The 15,690-nt window shown below is 43.7% G+C and overlaps 1 protein-coding gene across 1 annotated transcript in view; it reads right to left on the reverse strand.

Moving 5' to 3' along the window:
• The window catches only part of clic4 (chloride intracellular channel 4), a 29,013-nt gene extending 13,577 nt beyond the window's left edge, over positions 1–15,436 (reverse strand). Inside the window, exon 1 of the mRNA XM_080414781.1 lies at positions 15,042–15,436. Within this exon, the coding sequence (XP_080270907.1) occupies positions 15,042–15,110 (69 nt within the window). The 5' untranslated portion in view covers positions 15,111–15,436. The remainder of the gene's footprint in view (positions 1–15,041) is intronic.
• Positions 15,437–15,690: the final 254 nt, after the last annotated feature.

The following is a 15,690-nucleotide window of genomic DNA, read 5'->3' on the forward strand; positions in this document are numbered from 1 at the left end:
AGTGGTTAATGGACACTTCACAGCTTTGAAGTTATGAAGCGTGTGTGTGTGTGTGTGTGTGTGTGTGTCTCTCTCTACATGAATACGACATAAGAGGGCAAATATGGTTTGGATTTGTCATCAGAAGGAAGAATAACCATTTGATTTGATTAACGGACCCCAGTGCAGTATCTTAATTAAATCTGTGGCGATGACTGACATAGGACCGTATCGCCTCCAAGAAACCAATTTAATTTCTATTAAACTGCATCAGGGCCAGTTCGGTGAGAGTCATGTGATTGCAATCACACAAAACACAGTCCAGATCTCTCCAGGTCATTCATGGTGTGTGGTTACTAAAATATAACCCTTGTGGTCTGACTATGTTCATTTTGCATCCTTCTCTTTTCAGACTTGAAACCACAAGAATTCACAAAGTATGAACCGATTCATCCAACGTTTTTGCTCAATGTTTAAAAAAATTAAAATGTAATCTCGCCTTAAAAAAAAATAAGTAAAGTTTATAAGCAGAAATATTAAGATGACAAATTAATTATAATATATATATTTTTTCAAGTAGAATTTCTCAACAGAGAATTTATTGCAGGCTGCAGCTGTGGTTATATGGAATAAAGAATGTTGGGTATTCAGGTATTCACAGGACAGGCGTGGAGGAATGGAATGCATCTTAATTCAGTGCATTACTGCAGCCAAACCTCTGTATGAAAGATTGAATTGCTTTCCCTTTGTCTGCCTCTTTCAATGTCACACATCCTTCAGGCTCTTTTCATTGCATTTATCTTCTTGGCGTGGCATGGAATGCCCCCTACCCCATCTCTATCCACTAAAGCTCCATTTAAAACATAAACACATTATGAGCTTACATAGATCTGCTATTTTCTATATTTTTGAGAATTCTTGAAATATTTAGAAAACGTACACGTATAATAAAAAAAATGTGTTGGAAACATTTGGTGCTTTTCCTTTTGCATGGAAACTTGACAATTTTGGTTTTCCATTCGGCAAAAAGTACGGTACTTTTTTGGTACTGCATCACCTCCATCGAGGTAACTAGCGAGCTGAGGCGATACCAAATGGTGATGCGGAAACACTGCAGACTACCGATTGACGTGATGTAATGACACTAGTGCATTATTCTCTCTGACCAGAGTCCCCTATACAGCATGGACGCTGCTGAATACGGTTAACAAACCTTTATTGTAAATGTTGTATGTTGTAAATGTGACAGAGCAACTGCATGGCCTATTTCTCACCTAAAATGTTAACCGTTTTTTGTTGGACTGTACAGGTGAAATGGAGATTGTTTCCAGACAGCAATTTAGCATTGTTTACCACTCTCCTACACAGACGGTTGGACGTTGCCAACGGTGAAGTTCAATAACGTCCAACCATAGCGACTCGCTGTGGTTGGACTCGCCTTTCTGTGGAAGAAGTTAAGTCGGTTTTATGCATTGGAAAAGCAACTATTGCGCCTCAGTGGGCTGAATGGTGGCCTTGCTTCAGCCCCCTGCCACTGAAGACACACCAGTTGACGCCGTCCTCTGTGGGATGGCTCTGTTGGATGCGTCTGCTTGCCGTCATTGTCCTGCTGCCTTTCTCTCCCTCTTTTCTCAGAATTCAATAACTGAGAGGCTTTGGGATTAGATCACCACTGCCTTTGTGCAACAGATGAATATACCCCTTTTTTCACCTCGCCTTATTCGATTCCTCTGCTAAAAAGAAATGTTTGTCCGGCAAATCTTTGGGGCCACAGCAGGTTTGCGGCTCTCAGTGAGCAAGCAATGTGTTTATGTCTAAATCAAAGACACACCCACCTCTCAGAGGAGAGGTGGGTGTCTACCTCCTCCCTAGACTAACAAGTAGAGGTTGTCAGTGACAGGGAACAGCCAGGGGGAATTGGCATAACGAATAAATTGGGACAAAAATGTAAACGATTAACCACTTAAGCCCTATAATATATACTTTTCTGTGCGATGAATAGTAAAAGTAGTCTATCTGTGACGTGAGCATGTACATCTGCTACTTTAAATGTTTCGGAATTGTTGGAAAACTGCTGCCTACAAAGACATGCCCAAATAGGCATGCCATAATTGAAAAAAAAGAAAGAAAACAAAACACTGCTGCACAGCTGATAAAGATTCTCTTTTTCTCTCTTTGTTTCTTGTGTCCTCAGAGCCAGGGCAGTGCTCCTACGCTACTCTCCAGCTGAGCAGACCGCAGCTTGTCTGATAGTAGAGAATATACTGTACTGCAGAGAGAGAGAGAGAGATACAGAGGAAGCCAAAAACAGAAATCTACTGCTACTGCTTAATACTCCCAGAGACACCGTGGGGGGGGGGGGGGGGGCAGAGGGAGACAGGAATGAGAGAGAGAGGCATGATGAGTCGACATATAGAATTCTAAAAATAGATCCCCAAGGTGTGAGGAGGAAGAGAAAAGTCGAGTGAGACAGATGGAAGAGAGGAAGAAAGCAGATGATAAAACCTGGCCAGCATACAGTGTTATTAACAAGCTGCAGAAGCAATCTGAAACCCCCCCCCGCCTCCATCCTGGGCCCCTCGCTAGAGGCAGAGGGGAGGGCTGGGAGGAGGGAGAAACTATTCCAGAAATGTCCTGTTCCTCCTGCAGAGGAGCGCTTTGTTTAGTTTAAGTGATGATGACGCTGGTGGAGGGACATTTCTTCTGCTTGGTACACTATCTCTTAGGCTAATACATTATAAACACACCTGGACTACATACTACTGGACTAGATTTAACCACTTTCAACCTATGTTTGGAATGTTATAGATACATCTAGTCAAAAACTTACAAAAGATATATATTTTTTGAAAATAGCCGATCTACAAGCTCACAAAGAAGCGACACCACACTATCATACAACAAAGTATAAAATAAGGCTTGAGAGGTTAAAGGACAAGCTTGTTAGGGCCAAGTTGCCCTTTAACGGTAGTCAATATGCACTGCTGTCTATAATTGGACTCGATTTCCTTAAAGGTGTCTTTCACCACATTAGTGGTTTGCCGCCATCATCTGAACAACCTCTACAGCTCATTTTGTGTTTCTCTGTGTCTGTGTGTGTGTCTGTGTGTGTGTCTGTGTCTGTGTGTGTAGAATGACATTCAGCTAGCATGAACAAGCATTATGAAACCATATCAAACTCAAACAAGAAGAGAGTAAATGCTTTTGTTTACACACAAAAAAGGAACCAGCTAAATAAATATTAAATTCTTGAAAACAATCCTTTACAATGCTCTTAAGAAAAGAATAATCTTTAAACCAAATAAAAATAAGAAATGATTGTGATATATATATATATGAGGAGTTCTATTCATTTCATAATTCTATGTTTTTGAAGGTTTTTAGGTCTCCCATCAGGCTCTCGCTAAATGAATTTGCCAGAGAACAAAATTAAATGTTTTCATTGGGACGATTCTGTATTTTAAATGGCGGCTGGCAGACCTGACCTCCAACACTGTGTGCTCTTACAACCTAAGGCCTCATAAGTGAAGTGTCATTATTCCACTGCTATGCAGCATTGAGAGGGAGCTGCCTCCTTCAGTAGAACACACTGTACATTCACAACACAGAGCTCTTTTTGTTTGTGGAGAGTTTGGATCGCGTCACTACTTGAAAAAACCCACCTCAATAAAACACCCAAAGTGAGGTAAGACATTTATTTTGGGACAGCAGCACCTTATAAGGTTGGGAAATCAGTTGAAGTGGACGTTTACGAATGTTATCCAATAAATACATGAACAGTGATTTAGTGGTCATGTTGTAGCAGTTACACTGAGCCCGTAGGAACGGTTAGCGCCCGTAGGAACGGTTAGCGCCAGCCGTGGGGCCTGAGTTCTGATGTTCCATTGGCTGTGCTGTGAAAGCTACCAAGAGCTTGCAGAGTGTTGCATCATCTTCCACAAAACGGCTGCGACATCTCACCCTTATGGGAAAACATTCACCAACAGCTGACTGCTGATACACTGTCTCCGGAACATGAATCAATAAATACACACACACACAGCTGCATGGTGGAGAATGTGAGTCACCCTAAAGTCAAGGCATGTTATCACGGGCTCACTGTCCAGGACAGGACGGCCCCACCACTGAACAATGGAACCTCAGACAGCTAGTGGTCCGCTCATCTCCTGGGGATGAACACACACACACTCCACTGGTGAGGTCATGCCTCATATCACTTCCACTCTAACTTGGCTTACATTCAGTGTGTGTGTTGGTGTATCGACTGCCCTGTGCGCGTGCTAGCGCTGATTGCACTCGGTCTTAGCTAATGAGTCTGGCGATGACACCACAGTGTTCTCACAGCAGAGTCTATCCATGTGTGGATTTTAATAGGCACAAAGGTGCAATCGTTGGAAGGCCTGTAATATTTTATGACCAGGCAAATAAAACGTCTGCCGCTCCCTGTGTTGTACCTCTTATTTCAGAACTATGTACTGATGTTTCAGCTACGGATGGAACACACTTTTAAAGAGCCCATAATAACTGAAAGCACCGCCCTTGACTCCCACGCAGTGTCAGGAGATCAAAGTTACAGTGTCTAGCTAGATTAGCTAGCTAAGATATAATAGATATTGTTTAGGCTGGCAACAGTTCTCTGGGCCTCTGCTCATGACCTAATTTTAGTTCCATGACAAGGCTTGAGCCCCCCCCTCACACACACACACACACACACACAAACTACACATTCTAAATTGGGTGGGCTGCTCTGAAAGTTCAGGCCACACTTTGACCGAATAAGGCTCTAGAAGCGAGCGAACGGTTTCTTCCTCCCGCTCAGGGACACAACAGGAATGTCGTCTGGGAGGAGGTGGCCATGGAAACGTCATGTTAACACGCCTCTCTCCGTTTGCTGGACAAGCGTGCAGACAGGGCCAGCTTGGGTGTGGGGCCAAGACTGTGGCTAGAGACCCAACGCTGGCTGCTTCCACTGGGATAAGTCAGCTAGTGCTAGACTGGATTTAATGGGCTGTGTTGGGCTGAGGGGTGAAACCATTAATGGAATGATCAATTAACTCTTTCAGTGCCAAGAGTATTTTCATAAAGTACTCCCAAACTGCCAGGAATTTGCGTTTTTTTTTATTTTTAAATTTTGTAATTTTTCATTCAAATAAATGATCTGATTGGGGTTTTAAACCCATAATACAGTTCTACCAGTAGAGAGCAACAAATCGACACATTGATGATCTCGCTGGCTCACTCACCCCCTCCCAAACAGGCTCACGTCATATCCGGTCCTAACCGGATGTTGACATTTTGACAATCGTTGATCAGGCTAAATTACGATGCGATACACGACTACGATGACTGATCGTCACCCAGACCAAAGAGAGTAGACGTGGACCTCTCCGTTCGCTTTTTATACCGTGTGAAAAACCGTGACTTTCCCTATTCTGGCCGAAAATCACCGGAGAAAAACAACGTGACCCGGAAATGATTTTTTTTTTTTACATCCGGCTCCGGGTGAGTCTGATGTAGTCAGGAAGCGAAAGTGATCATGAAAAATAAACAGAATAACGCGACCACAGTCAAAAGTAAAAACTCGGGATTTCTCGTGCTGGCACTGAGGGTACTCGGGAAAAACTCGGGATATGTCGGGGCGTGGCACTGAGAGAGTTAACAGAACTTTTTACCAAATTCAGATAAACGATTTAGTGATCATGCAAATATTTCTAATATGTGCCATTCACACTACAGCTTCAACAAACGTGAATTCTTGTTTTGCTCCATATAAAAGGAACACTTTTGACTGCTGGGTAGTTAACATTAAAAGGACCACATCGGTGGTCTGGCATGTAATCCACTGACAGTGACTCCACATGACATTACTGACATTTTCCAAAGCTTACTGTGGGTTGTTCTGATGAAGCCATTGGATTCCATTCATTTTAGTACTGTATAAAAGAGATGGGTAATCCAACACACTAAATATAATTGCATGTTCATGTTATATTTTGATTGTTTTAATGCATTTTAAAGCATCAATTTGAAAAGTCTATCTGAAAAGAGTCTGTGGAAAAAAATATTGATTTACAAACAAAATACAAAAAGGCACACGATTTCTTAACCATGCTGTATGTTTTACGTTCTGCAACGACTATTGACTACGTCATCTTAACATGTCACTTATTTAAAAAAAATATTTATTTTACTTATACCCCCAATTAATTACATCATTTAGGTCAGAGGTGGTAGGGGGTTGGGATGGTGAGTGGGATGGGTGGGGTCTGACCACCGTCGGAGACAAGAATGTGTTGAGGAGTCAGACCCAGCCGGAACGCAGAAACGCATCACATCCCTGGTGTGGCCGTGACTCAGGCTGACGTCATGCAGTGGAAACCTCAAGGCTTCCAGGCAGACACAGGCCCACTGTGGTGGAGACCTCTGGTTCAGCATGGAACGCTACTGGATAAACAGAATGCTGCCATGACATAATCCTGCCAAGTTAGAATGGCTGCCATGGAGAATAATACAGTGACCGAGATAAAACACAGAGAGACTTTAGTTTGAGTGGGTGAAGGTAGGGTGATGAAGAGCGACAGAGATCCAGTGTTGTGGAAAAAGAAACAGAACGTTGCTGAACCAACCAGCTACTGGTAAGTACAGCACCACCAACACACAGACCGACCCCAGGCCGGGGACTAAAGGCAGACAGGTGCATTCAGCCTTTATCATGTGCGCACACGCGTGCATGCGCACATTTCTGTCTCCTTCTTTTGTTCACACCCTTGCCACGACCATTCTTAAGAATAGAAGTAAAGAACATCCTTTTCAAAGCCCCATTACCCTGTTGAAAGCGGTCGTCTGACAAAAGAAAGGCTCTTTAAAGCCTCTCTGCACAAATCAAAGTCTCTTAACAGAACAATGAAGAAGTTGAATCAAACTGAATTGAACTTTGTCACCCCTGCCTCCCCCCCGCCCCCCCCCAAAAGGAGAACTCAACGTGTCAACAGCTGTGAGCAACAGTGACCAACCGTTGTCACATGATGAGTCCTTTGCCAGGTCCACATGGCAGCAAAACTTGCCCCATGGTCACACAAACAAACACGTGCCCCATCGCTCATTCTGAGCTGACAATTTGGTTGGACTGGACACATGCCAGACCCGTGCCCCCTTGACCTGCAGCAGGCTTCCCTTCCAAAGCTACTCTGGACTGGGGGGGGGGGGGGGGGGCGGTGGTGGGCTTTACTGCCCTGCTACATACAAATGAGCCTTCTGCTGCTAACTGGAAGGAAATGGTGCCAAACACTTGAGCAACAGCTCGTGCACAAACACATTTGTTTTGACTGTTCCCTCAGCTTTAAAAGGCTGAGAGTGACATTACAAGGACCTCCCCGCCGCGTCGTCGCCTCAAGTCAGTGGTGGGTTGGCTGAGTTCACTGGTTGAAACCAGGGCTGCTGCAGCTAACGATTATTTGTCATTGTTTAATCTATCCATTATTTATTTTGATTGTGTGATTAATTTGGATCAATTGACAGTACCCTAAGGTAATGAAAGTACAAAAGGATGGTAAAGGCTCATCTCAAATTACCTGGACCTAGAGCGGCCGCTTGACCCCCGGGCTCCCCCAGAGTTAGTGTCGAAGTGTCCTCGAGCAAGACACTGAACCCCGATGAGCAGGTTGGTGCCTTGCATGGTTTCCTGTGCCGTCTGTGTGTGGATGTGTGTGTGTGAATGTAAAGCACATTGTAAAGTGCCTTGGATAAAAGGCACTATATAAATGCTATATTGATGCAATGCCACACATCATCCCAGCCAATGTCACATTCTGCCTCTTACCAGGTACTTTGTCCTAATGGAAAAGCAAACAAGAGGAGGGTACTGCTGATACTTATATGCACCAGACCTGGCGGACATCTGCACTCCACAGTTTCTAGTTGATAATTCAATGAATCATTGTAGTTTAACCCATTCAATCCGGGAACGCATCTGTGTCACTTTCGATTTCTCTGGCTATTCAAAAATAGCAGACCGTATGAGCTTGTAGATCTGCTATTCTTTTTTGATCGTGAAAATGTATGCAAATCTTTGAATATATATACAGTGTATACATTTTTAACTCAAATCTTTGCTTCTGGGGGTCCCTGAACAAAATATTTTGAGATGGGGGGCCGCAGACAAATACATATCATTTTGGGGGTCCTTGACATGAAAAAAACGTCTGTTCAAACATACATCTATATATATATATATATATATATATATATATATATATATATATATATATAAAGATTTGCAGAAATGTTCACAATTTTTCAAAACAATTGCAGATCTACAACAAGCTTGTAGCTTGTAGATCTTGTATATCTGCTATTTTTGTAAATCTGCAATTTCTGAATAGCCAAAGGCATCTAAAATAACACAGATGCGTTACCGGATTGAATGGTTAAAAGCCTATGACAGATATATGGGTCACTTCAGGTTGAATGTGTGCAATCACTGACGGAGCGATGAGTCAGCCAGGCCGTTCCTGCCACCCTATCCCCTACATGCAGACAGTCCAGTATGGGTTATCTACCCTTACGCTAGCCGTCTCCCCACAGCTCACGTAGCTCATTTTACTACAGTACCTGTTCAAAGAACGCAGCACCACGTGAAACATAAGCAGAGAGGATCGTGTTGTGACTGATTGAGTTACACACATTTCTGTGGCTGCAGGCCTTGTCATGGTGGAGATGATGTAACAGAGAGGTACAGTAGAAGCTCAAAGGCTTGTTTTCTCTGCGGGGGGGGGGGGGGGTCTCCATTATGCAAAACACCCTGAACATGCAATCTTCTCCATGTCAGCCCCATCTCTCCAAAGCCTCAGAACACAACACACACGTCCGTCAATCCAAGCTCAATCCATGTTTTCCTACGTTAACGACTAAAACCCTCTAGCTCTAGATTAGTAAACTGGACCCGAGTTGGCTCTGTACACCAAATCTCTTTGCCCCAAAAACAGCCGATCTACAAGTTCACAGCGCGCCGCGTTGCGAGGCGCTGTGAGCTTGTAGATCTGCTATTTTCGTTGATATGGTCCCAGAATAGGGATGCTGGCGCTTAAGACTCATTTCCTGTTCCTGCACGCATAGGAGAAATAGCTCATTAACCCTGGGCTTCCCCGTGGGCCAGCTTTTAACAGGACAACTCCCCCTAAAGAGACCCATCCATCAGGCCTTTTCCTCAGGACAGCATGGCGTTGCCACGTATGCATAACATGGTGCTTTTATACAAGACAAGTTAAAGCAATCACGTCTGTGGAAGTGGGTGCCATTAGGGATCGAGTTATCTGAAATGAATATGAAATGAGCCTTCTAAACTACCATCCCATTAAGCCCTACTATATGTGCTTGCATTGTATTGTACTTGCAATAGGCATGACGCGTCGTGGGCTTATAGATCTACTATTTTTGAACATTTTCACCTACAAGCCCAAAATAGGGAGGCCAGTTTTAAAGTGGCTAAATATGCGATCAATAACTTTCATGTCCTACCGGGGAAGTAAGTGCTGAAACGAGACTATGTTTTCGCCCCTGTCTATCCGTCCGTCTTTCCGTCTGTCTGTGAGCAGCTAATCACCGGCACCGTTGGACCGATCGGCGTGAAACTGTGCATGCACACTCCTACAGATTCAGTCCAAACATCACGCAAATCGGTACACATTATCTCTATAGTCGTGGGATCAAGACGGATCTGTCTGATTTTTCATATTCCATCCTAATTGGCTAAAAGATTGGCTTCCAAAGTTTGCAGGAGTCGTCCGTTTTGAACAAATGGTGAATGCAGTGTCCAATTGCCGTGAAACTTTGCACGCACATTCCCACGAGGCCAAGGAAGAAATGCCACCCCACATTTTTTTTAATCAGCCTCATGGTAGTGCTATAACAGGCAGATTTCTGTGAGCAGCTAATCTCCGGCACCATTGGGCCGATCGGCCTGAAACTTTACACGCACACTCCATGGAGGGAAAGGAAGAACCTCTGCCCCATCGGCCTGTTATAGCGCCACCAGCGACGTGTGATCGCTTTTCTTGAAACATTATGTTTTATTCAAGTCATGGATTGCAGCTTTAAATCCCTGAATCGGGTTGCTAGGCTACATTGTCAGATTAGTTGGGGTTTTGCCTAGAGGCCCAGGCCAAACAGTCTGTTATAATGGATGTAGGTAGCAAGAGGCTAGGTGCTGCAAAGAGTCCACAGAGTACAGCAACATAATTGTACTATCTTAACATGTCATTAATCTTTGTCCCCGGCCTAACGCACGATGCTGACTGCAGCAGTGCTTAGTGCTTGTGAAAAAAAAACTGCTGTATTGATTTCCCTATTAAAAAAAGGACAGGCAGCTCTCAGTTGCTTAAAATGCCACCCAAGGGAAAAAGTAAAACCTTATTCAAAATGCAACATGCAAACAAGAGGCAAATTCTGTCTGACTGACATGCAGTCGTAGCAAGGGCCTGCTTGTTTTCAGGAAATAAGTTAATACTTCGGCTAGATACCATGTCTGCACCAAACAGTAGCTTGGCTTCAATCACCACAAAAAGTTTACCTCTGGGTTGCCTGGTGGCTCTGCCACAGACCACATGAGATGCCAGGAGGACCTGAGTTCGAATCCCACTGCTGTCATGTCTACATTCTCCCTGACCTCGGTTTCCTTTCCGTCTACACTTATATTATCTATTAATGAAGCAAAAACATTATCCTCAGATAAACCATAAACTCCTACAAATAAAACATTTAAGAGGGGAGTAACTTCTTTATATCTTTATAAAATGAAAGTTATTAAATACCAAATTACATGCAATTTCAGTTAAATACTATAGTCCATGAAATGTAATTACAGACAATGGATCATTGTGAAAAAGTAGTAACACAATGACCCCACATGGAGTACATCACATCATCATATGCCGTGACCATAAGCCTCACTTTCTAAGCTCCTAGAACAAAAACGATCAACCAGATCCTTTCAAAATCTCACTGTGACACGCCCCAACTTCTAACTGGACACTTTCTTCCTTCCTTTCAGAGGGAGAGAGACGTCAGTGACTCAGGTTGATGTCCTAGGTCAATCCACCAAATGACTACAGCTCTGCTTTGTCGAGCGAGCCTGCTTACTGGTATGTTACTGGGCTCCATCTCCATAGCAACCATTAGATTGAGTCAGGAGACATGCACAAACACAGACAACCACCCCTTGAATCCCTCCAGGGTCTCTGGCTGTTAAGGACAACAGTTACCCAACATGTCTACTGTACTGGCCTTGGAGGTGGAGGCCTTTAAAGCCAGTGAGATGACCTTGGCTTGCTGTCAGGCTGGAGATGTGGACTGAACCAGGGATAAAACAACCTCATCTACACCCTGTACAGTGCCATGGTCACCGCTGGGGACTTTTATTCCGTCAGCTCTGAATTAATCGGGGTCAAGCTGTGAAAAACTAGACTGGAAATAAGACGGCAGGAGTCCTGATTTGATCATTTAGAGAGAAAAAAAATGAAGGATGGAATGGTTACTTAAACCTTAACCCCTACTCACTGACCGGCGTCCCCCACCATACCAGGGGTCCATACTAGGCGGAGTAGGCGCCCCCCTTATTTGCCACTGCACCAAATCTTTCCCCCAGAATAGGGACGCTGGGATTTGTGTGGTTAAGTACAACTTCTGAAGGATGTCATCTCTTGCTTAGTCATCCAACACACAGCCTACAGCTGCAAATCTGAGTAATCTCCATCCGTTAGGAAAGACACTCAGTGGTTTTTGATTCAATAAGTAAGTGAAAACAGGGTTTAAGTTAGTTAACGCCGGAATCAATAAAGGTAGAGATTGAGAATGTGGGTGGACCTCGTTTAGCTCATGTAGACTAGAGGAAGGAGAATGGGTGTGATAATAAATCCAATTATAAGTAAACTGGACGTCCTGTGTCTACAGGACACAGGGGGCTGGGGTGCTAAGGGGAGAGAGATCACAATGAGAAGTGATCAGGTGACATAATGTCAATCATTCTACAAGATCACATGCTCTTACATTTTTCCCCTCTCCCATGGCTAACTTATGAGGAGGAAGAACGACATTTGCCTCACAATGCTAGGGGTGACTAATCAAAATGCATTACAAAACATAAAGATTGCAAAATGAACTACTGCAATTTCCAAATGGAACAAATTGCTTAAGAGAGAGGGGGGTCCAAAATGGACTTCCAAACAAGTTATGCTAGTGCTTTGGGTAATATTTGGTCAATGAATCAAGTTAAAAATTGGCAAACCCTTTCATCATATTCAAGCCCAGTAAGTCCTCCACACTAATTTCTAGCTGAAACCACTCAGCTACTTGGTCGGTCTGTCTGTCAAACATTTTCAAGTGCAAACTGGTCGCAGTGTATCACGAATGACATGCATGCTTGCTTTTAACAAAACCACTTTTCTCTAAACAACATACAAAAATGTATGACAAGAAAAACTTGATACTAATCATTTTAAAATGCAATAACAATTATTATTCTTTGTCAATATTGTTCAGCCATACCCATACATGGCTGTGTATCTCATCTGTCAGACATGTACCATTATCATTTATTACATATGTAAAAGTACCACATTACATATGTTTTTTTTAAAGGGACAATATATAATCTGCTGAATTGCAGGGGGGGGTCAAGGGTTGGTTTTTCTCCACATTTGGAACTTGGAGTAATAAAACCTGACAACAAGCAGCTTCACTTCCACAATCTCAAGGATGAGGACAATCAAACCATGTTTCCATAGTGATGTGACAACTTAGCAGGTCAGTGTAAACAAGGTGGGTGGTTTTAAAGCTGGCAGACAGCCCAATTCCTCCATAGTCTGCGAGCATCAGCTACTTTACTCGTCAACCTTCACCTTTCAATGAATAGAGCTAAAACTCAGGTGTGTTAAGACATAAATGAGGCAGCTTCAGTACGTAGCAATGGCCCTGACAGATCGTACAGTACGTAGTGAGTACACAGAGCGTGTTATCAGCTGTTCCCAGGGGCCACGGTTACACAGCAGGGTGCCTATGGCAACCCGCATGCCTACCATTGTCTCCTGTAACTGCGTTTAACGCGGCACAGTGGGAACAATGACAGACAACCTGGGACATCAATAATGGATGCAGTCGTGTCAGCCGCTTCTGCACAGCACCAAGCGGCACAGGGGAGATAGCAGCCTTAGACATACATACAGTACATTAGTGCACAATAGAACCTCTGTACAAGCACCGCTCAGGCTGAGCACACATGATGCTGCACGCTCACTGTGAGGGGAGGGGCAGCCGGGACAATGACGTTGACCACATGTGTGATCCTTACAGGCACCAGGGGTGGTGGCCGTTGATGAGGTGGCTAGCTCACCCCGGCCCATCTGTTGTGCCTCAGAACAAGTCAGCTGGTCACTCGGAGGCCAAACTGACCAGTGACCAGCCTTATCAAAGTTTCACACTCAAGAGACACAGCAGGGTCTGACCACTCAAGAGTCAATAGGAGCAATACAAATAAAACCTTCTCAATGGCCAACGAATGGAATGACTGGAATTTCTCAAAAGTGTCACAAGCAATAACAATAGATAAAAGGCCAGGCTTCACGCTTATTTTCAATCACACCATGATAAAACTCAAGGTTTGCACTGGTCTTTTATGGTCCCAACTTACTAGTGTGAGAACATGCAAATAAGAAAATGGGACAAAATGCCACAGATTATTAATCATCATAAATACAAGCAAAGTTTTGGGGTACAGCAAGTAATAATTATGGAGCTCGGTCTCCATTGTAAGCTGATCTACAACTCCACTAAAGCTCAAAGGTTGGATGCAGAACCAATGGCCCCCCTCTCCCAATGTTTAATTGAATTCAGGCCACCATAAACCCCCTCCCATTCCCCCCTAGCGGGGTCCCACCCTCCTCTCCCTCTGTTCTTTCTTCTACCATTTTCCCGCCCTGCAAAGCAACAGGCTGCAGAAAGAAAAACATCCTCATTCCTCATCAAGAATCCTCTCTCCCAAGAGTTCTGTTCTGTGGCATGATAGCATCACCTGGGTTATGTTAAGATGCTGGTCCACAACAATAACATCTACATCTGTCATTGTGTCATCATCCCTGCTTTATCATAATAATAAAAAAACATACAATTATCAGCTTTGGGGAGGTGGGTGACGACAACCAGATATTTCACAATTATCTGCAATGCAAGAGAGCAAAATATCTACAAGTTCCCTTTATACACAATTAACAAAGTAATAGAGAACAAAGTAACACGTGTCTCATCATCACACATCCCTGTGATGTTAGAAATCAACCCTATGCATCTGACACTGTGGTAGGCTATGTCAACAAGGTGATCAACACATACAACATACGTCAACAAGGTGATCAAATAATAAACACAAGTCAACAAGGTGATCTAAATATAGGCTGAACACTAAAACGATCCACAATGATTTGCCCTCTGTTGAATCATTGGACCTTCCTATCAGGGCGGATCAACTCCAGTGGGTCGGTCCACGTTACCGTAGGCTGTGCGTGGACTGGATGAGCCGCTACATTGTATCACCACCGGCGGCATTAGATACAATCCAGTCATCCAGTCAGATCAAAGAAATCAAATGTTACCAGGGCAACACTGTAACCACAAACAATTCTAACAAAGAAACCAGCGTCCAGTTGTTAACATTATTATGGCCATTTACGACGAGGGAGAAGCATTGCATCCGCCCTGATAGTGACACTGACTGCAGAAGGTCCACATGGTCATCAGATCTGAAGGTTATACGTCTCAAGGAAATATAATTATGAAAAGTAATTGGGTTCATGTAAGGTGAATAGGCTACAAGGACTGTAATTCAAAGTAAAGTCAACTATTAAATAGAAGCCTTAACGACCTCGTGTGTTCGTAGCCTTATATTGTCGTTTCTCTCCTCCCGTCTGTGATGCAAACGACACATTCGGCTCAATTTGATCAAATAAACAGAAATATACATATTTTTAAATCCTGTAAACTGAAAAATCAAAGTTGTCCATGATGCGACTTCTTACCTTCACAAAAAGCTCGATAACGGGCTCGTTATCCGCCTTTATTCCGTTCTGTGGCACCGACAGAGACATTTTAAATGTTAGGCTACTTTCTTTAAAGTTTCGCCAGCAAAAACACTTTTTCTTTTTTTTTGCTACCACGCCCGTCTCAGTTTGGTCCTTGTCTCTCCTTCAACCGTTTTCTTTTTCCAGCAACGAACCAACTGCAGAACTCGCCCCGATTCCCACACGAGATGAAAGGGAGAAAAAAAAAAAAACGATCGAGAGCGGGCAGCAAGTAGACCTTATGTACCTCAGATCAGAAATACTAACGGCTTGGAGGTTGTTCCACAATAAGCTACAGAATCATTGTTCAACTAAAGCTGTGGGGTAGGAGATGAGAGGGTCAGCTAGGGGAGGGAAGAAGCAACGGGAATATTTAAGGCTGTGATGTCATCTGCAGAGCAAACACACTAGAATGTGGGCAGGGTTTGAGGAGGAGAGTTGTAGGGAGGGAGGATGCCTGGAGCTAGATTCTGTAGTATGACGGTGTCGCATGCCGACTAAACACATGATGGGAGTATAGATGAAACCTGAGGCTATGCAGGAACTGGAAGAGAACATGGCTTAATTCAGTGGTTCTCAAAGTTGGGTCCAGGATATCCTTGATACA

Source organism: Gymnoscopelus braueri (assembly GCF_963280865.1).
Source record: "Gymnoscopelus braueri genome assembly, chromosome: 19".
Lineage (NCBI taxonomy): Eukaryota > Metazoa > Chordata > Actinopteri > Myctophiformes > Myctophidae > Gymnoscopelus > Gymnoscopelus braueri.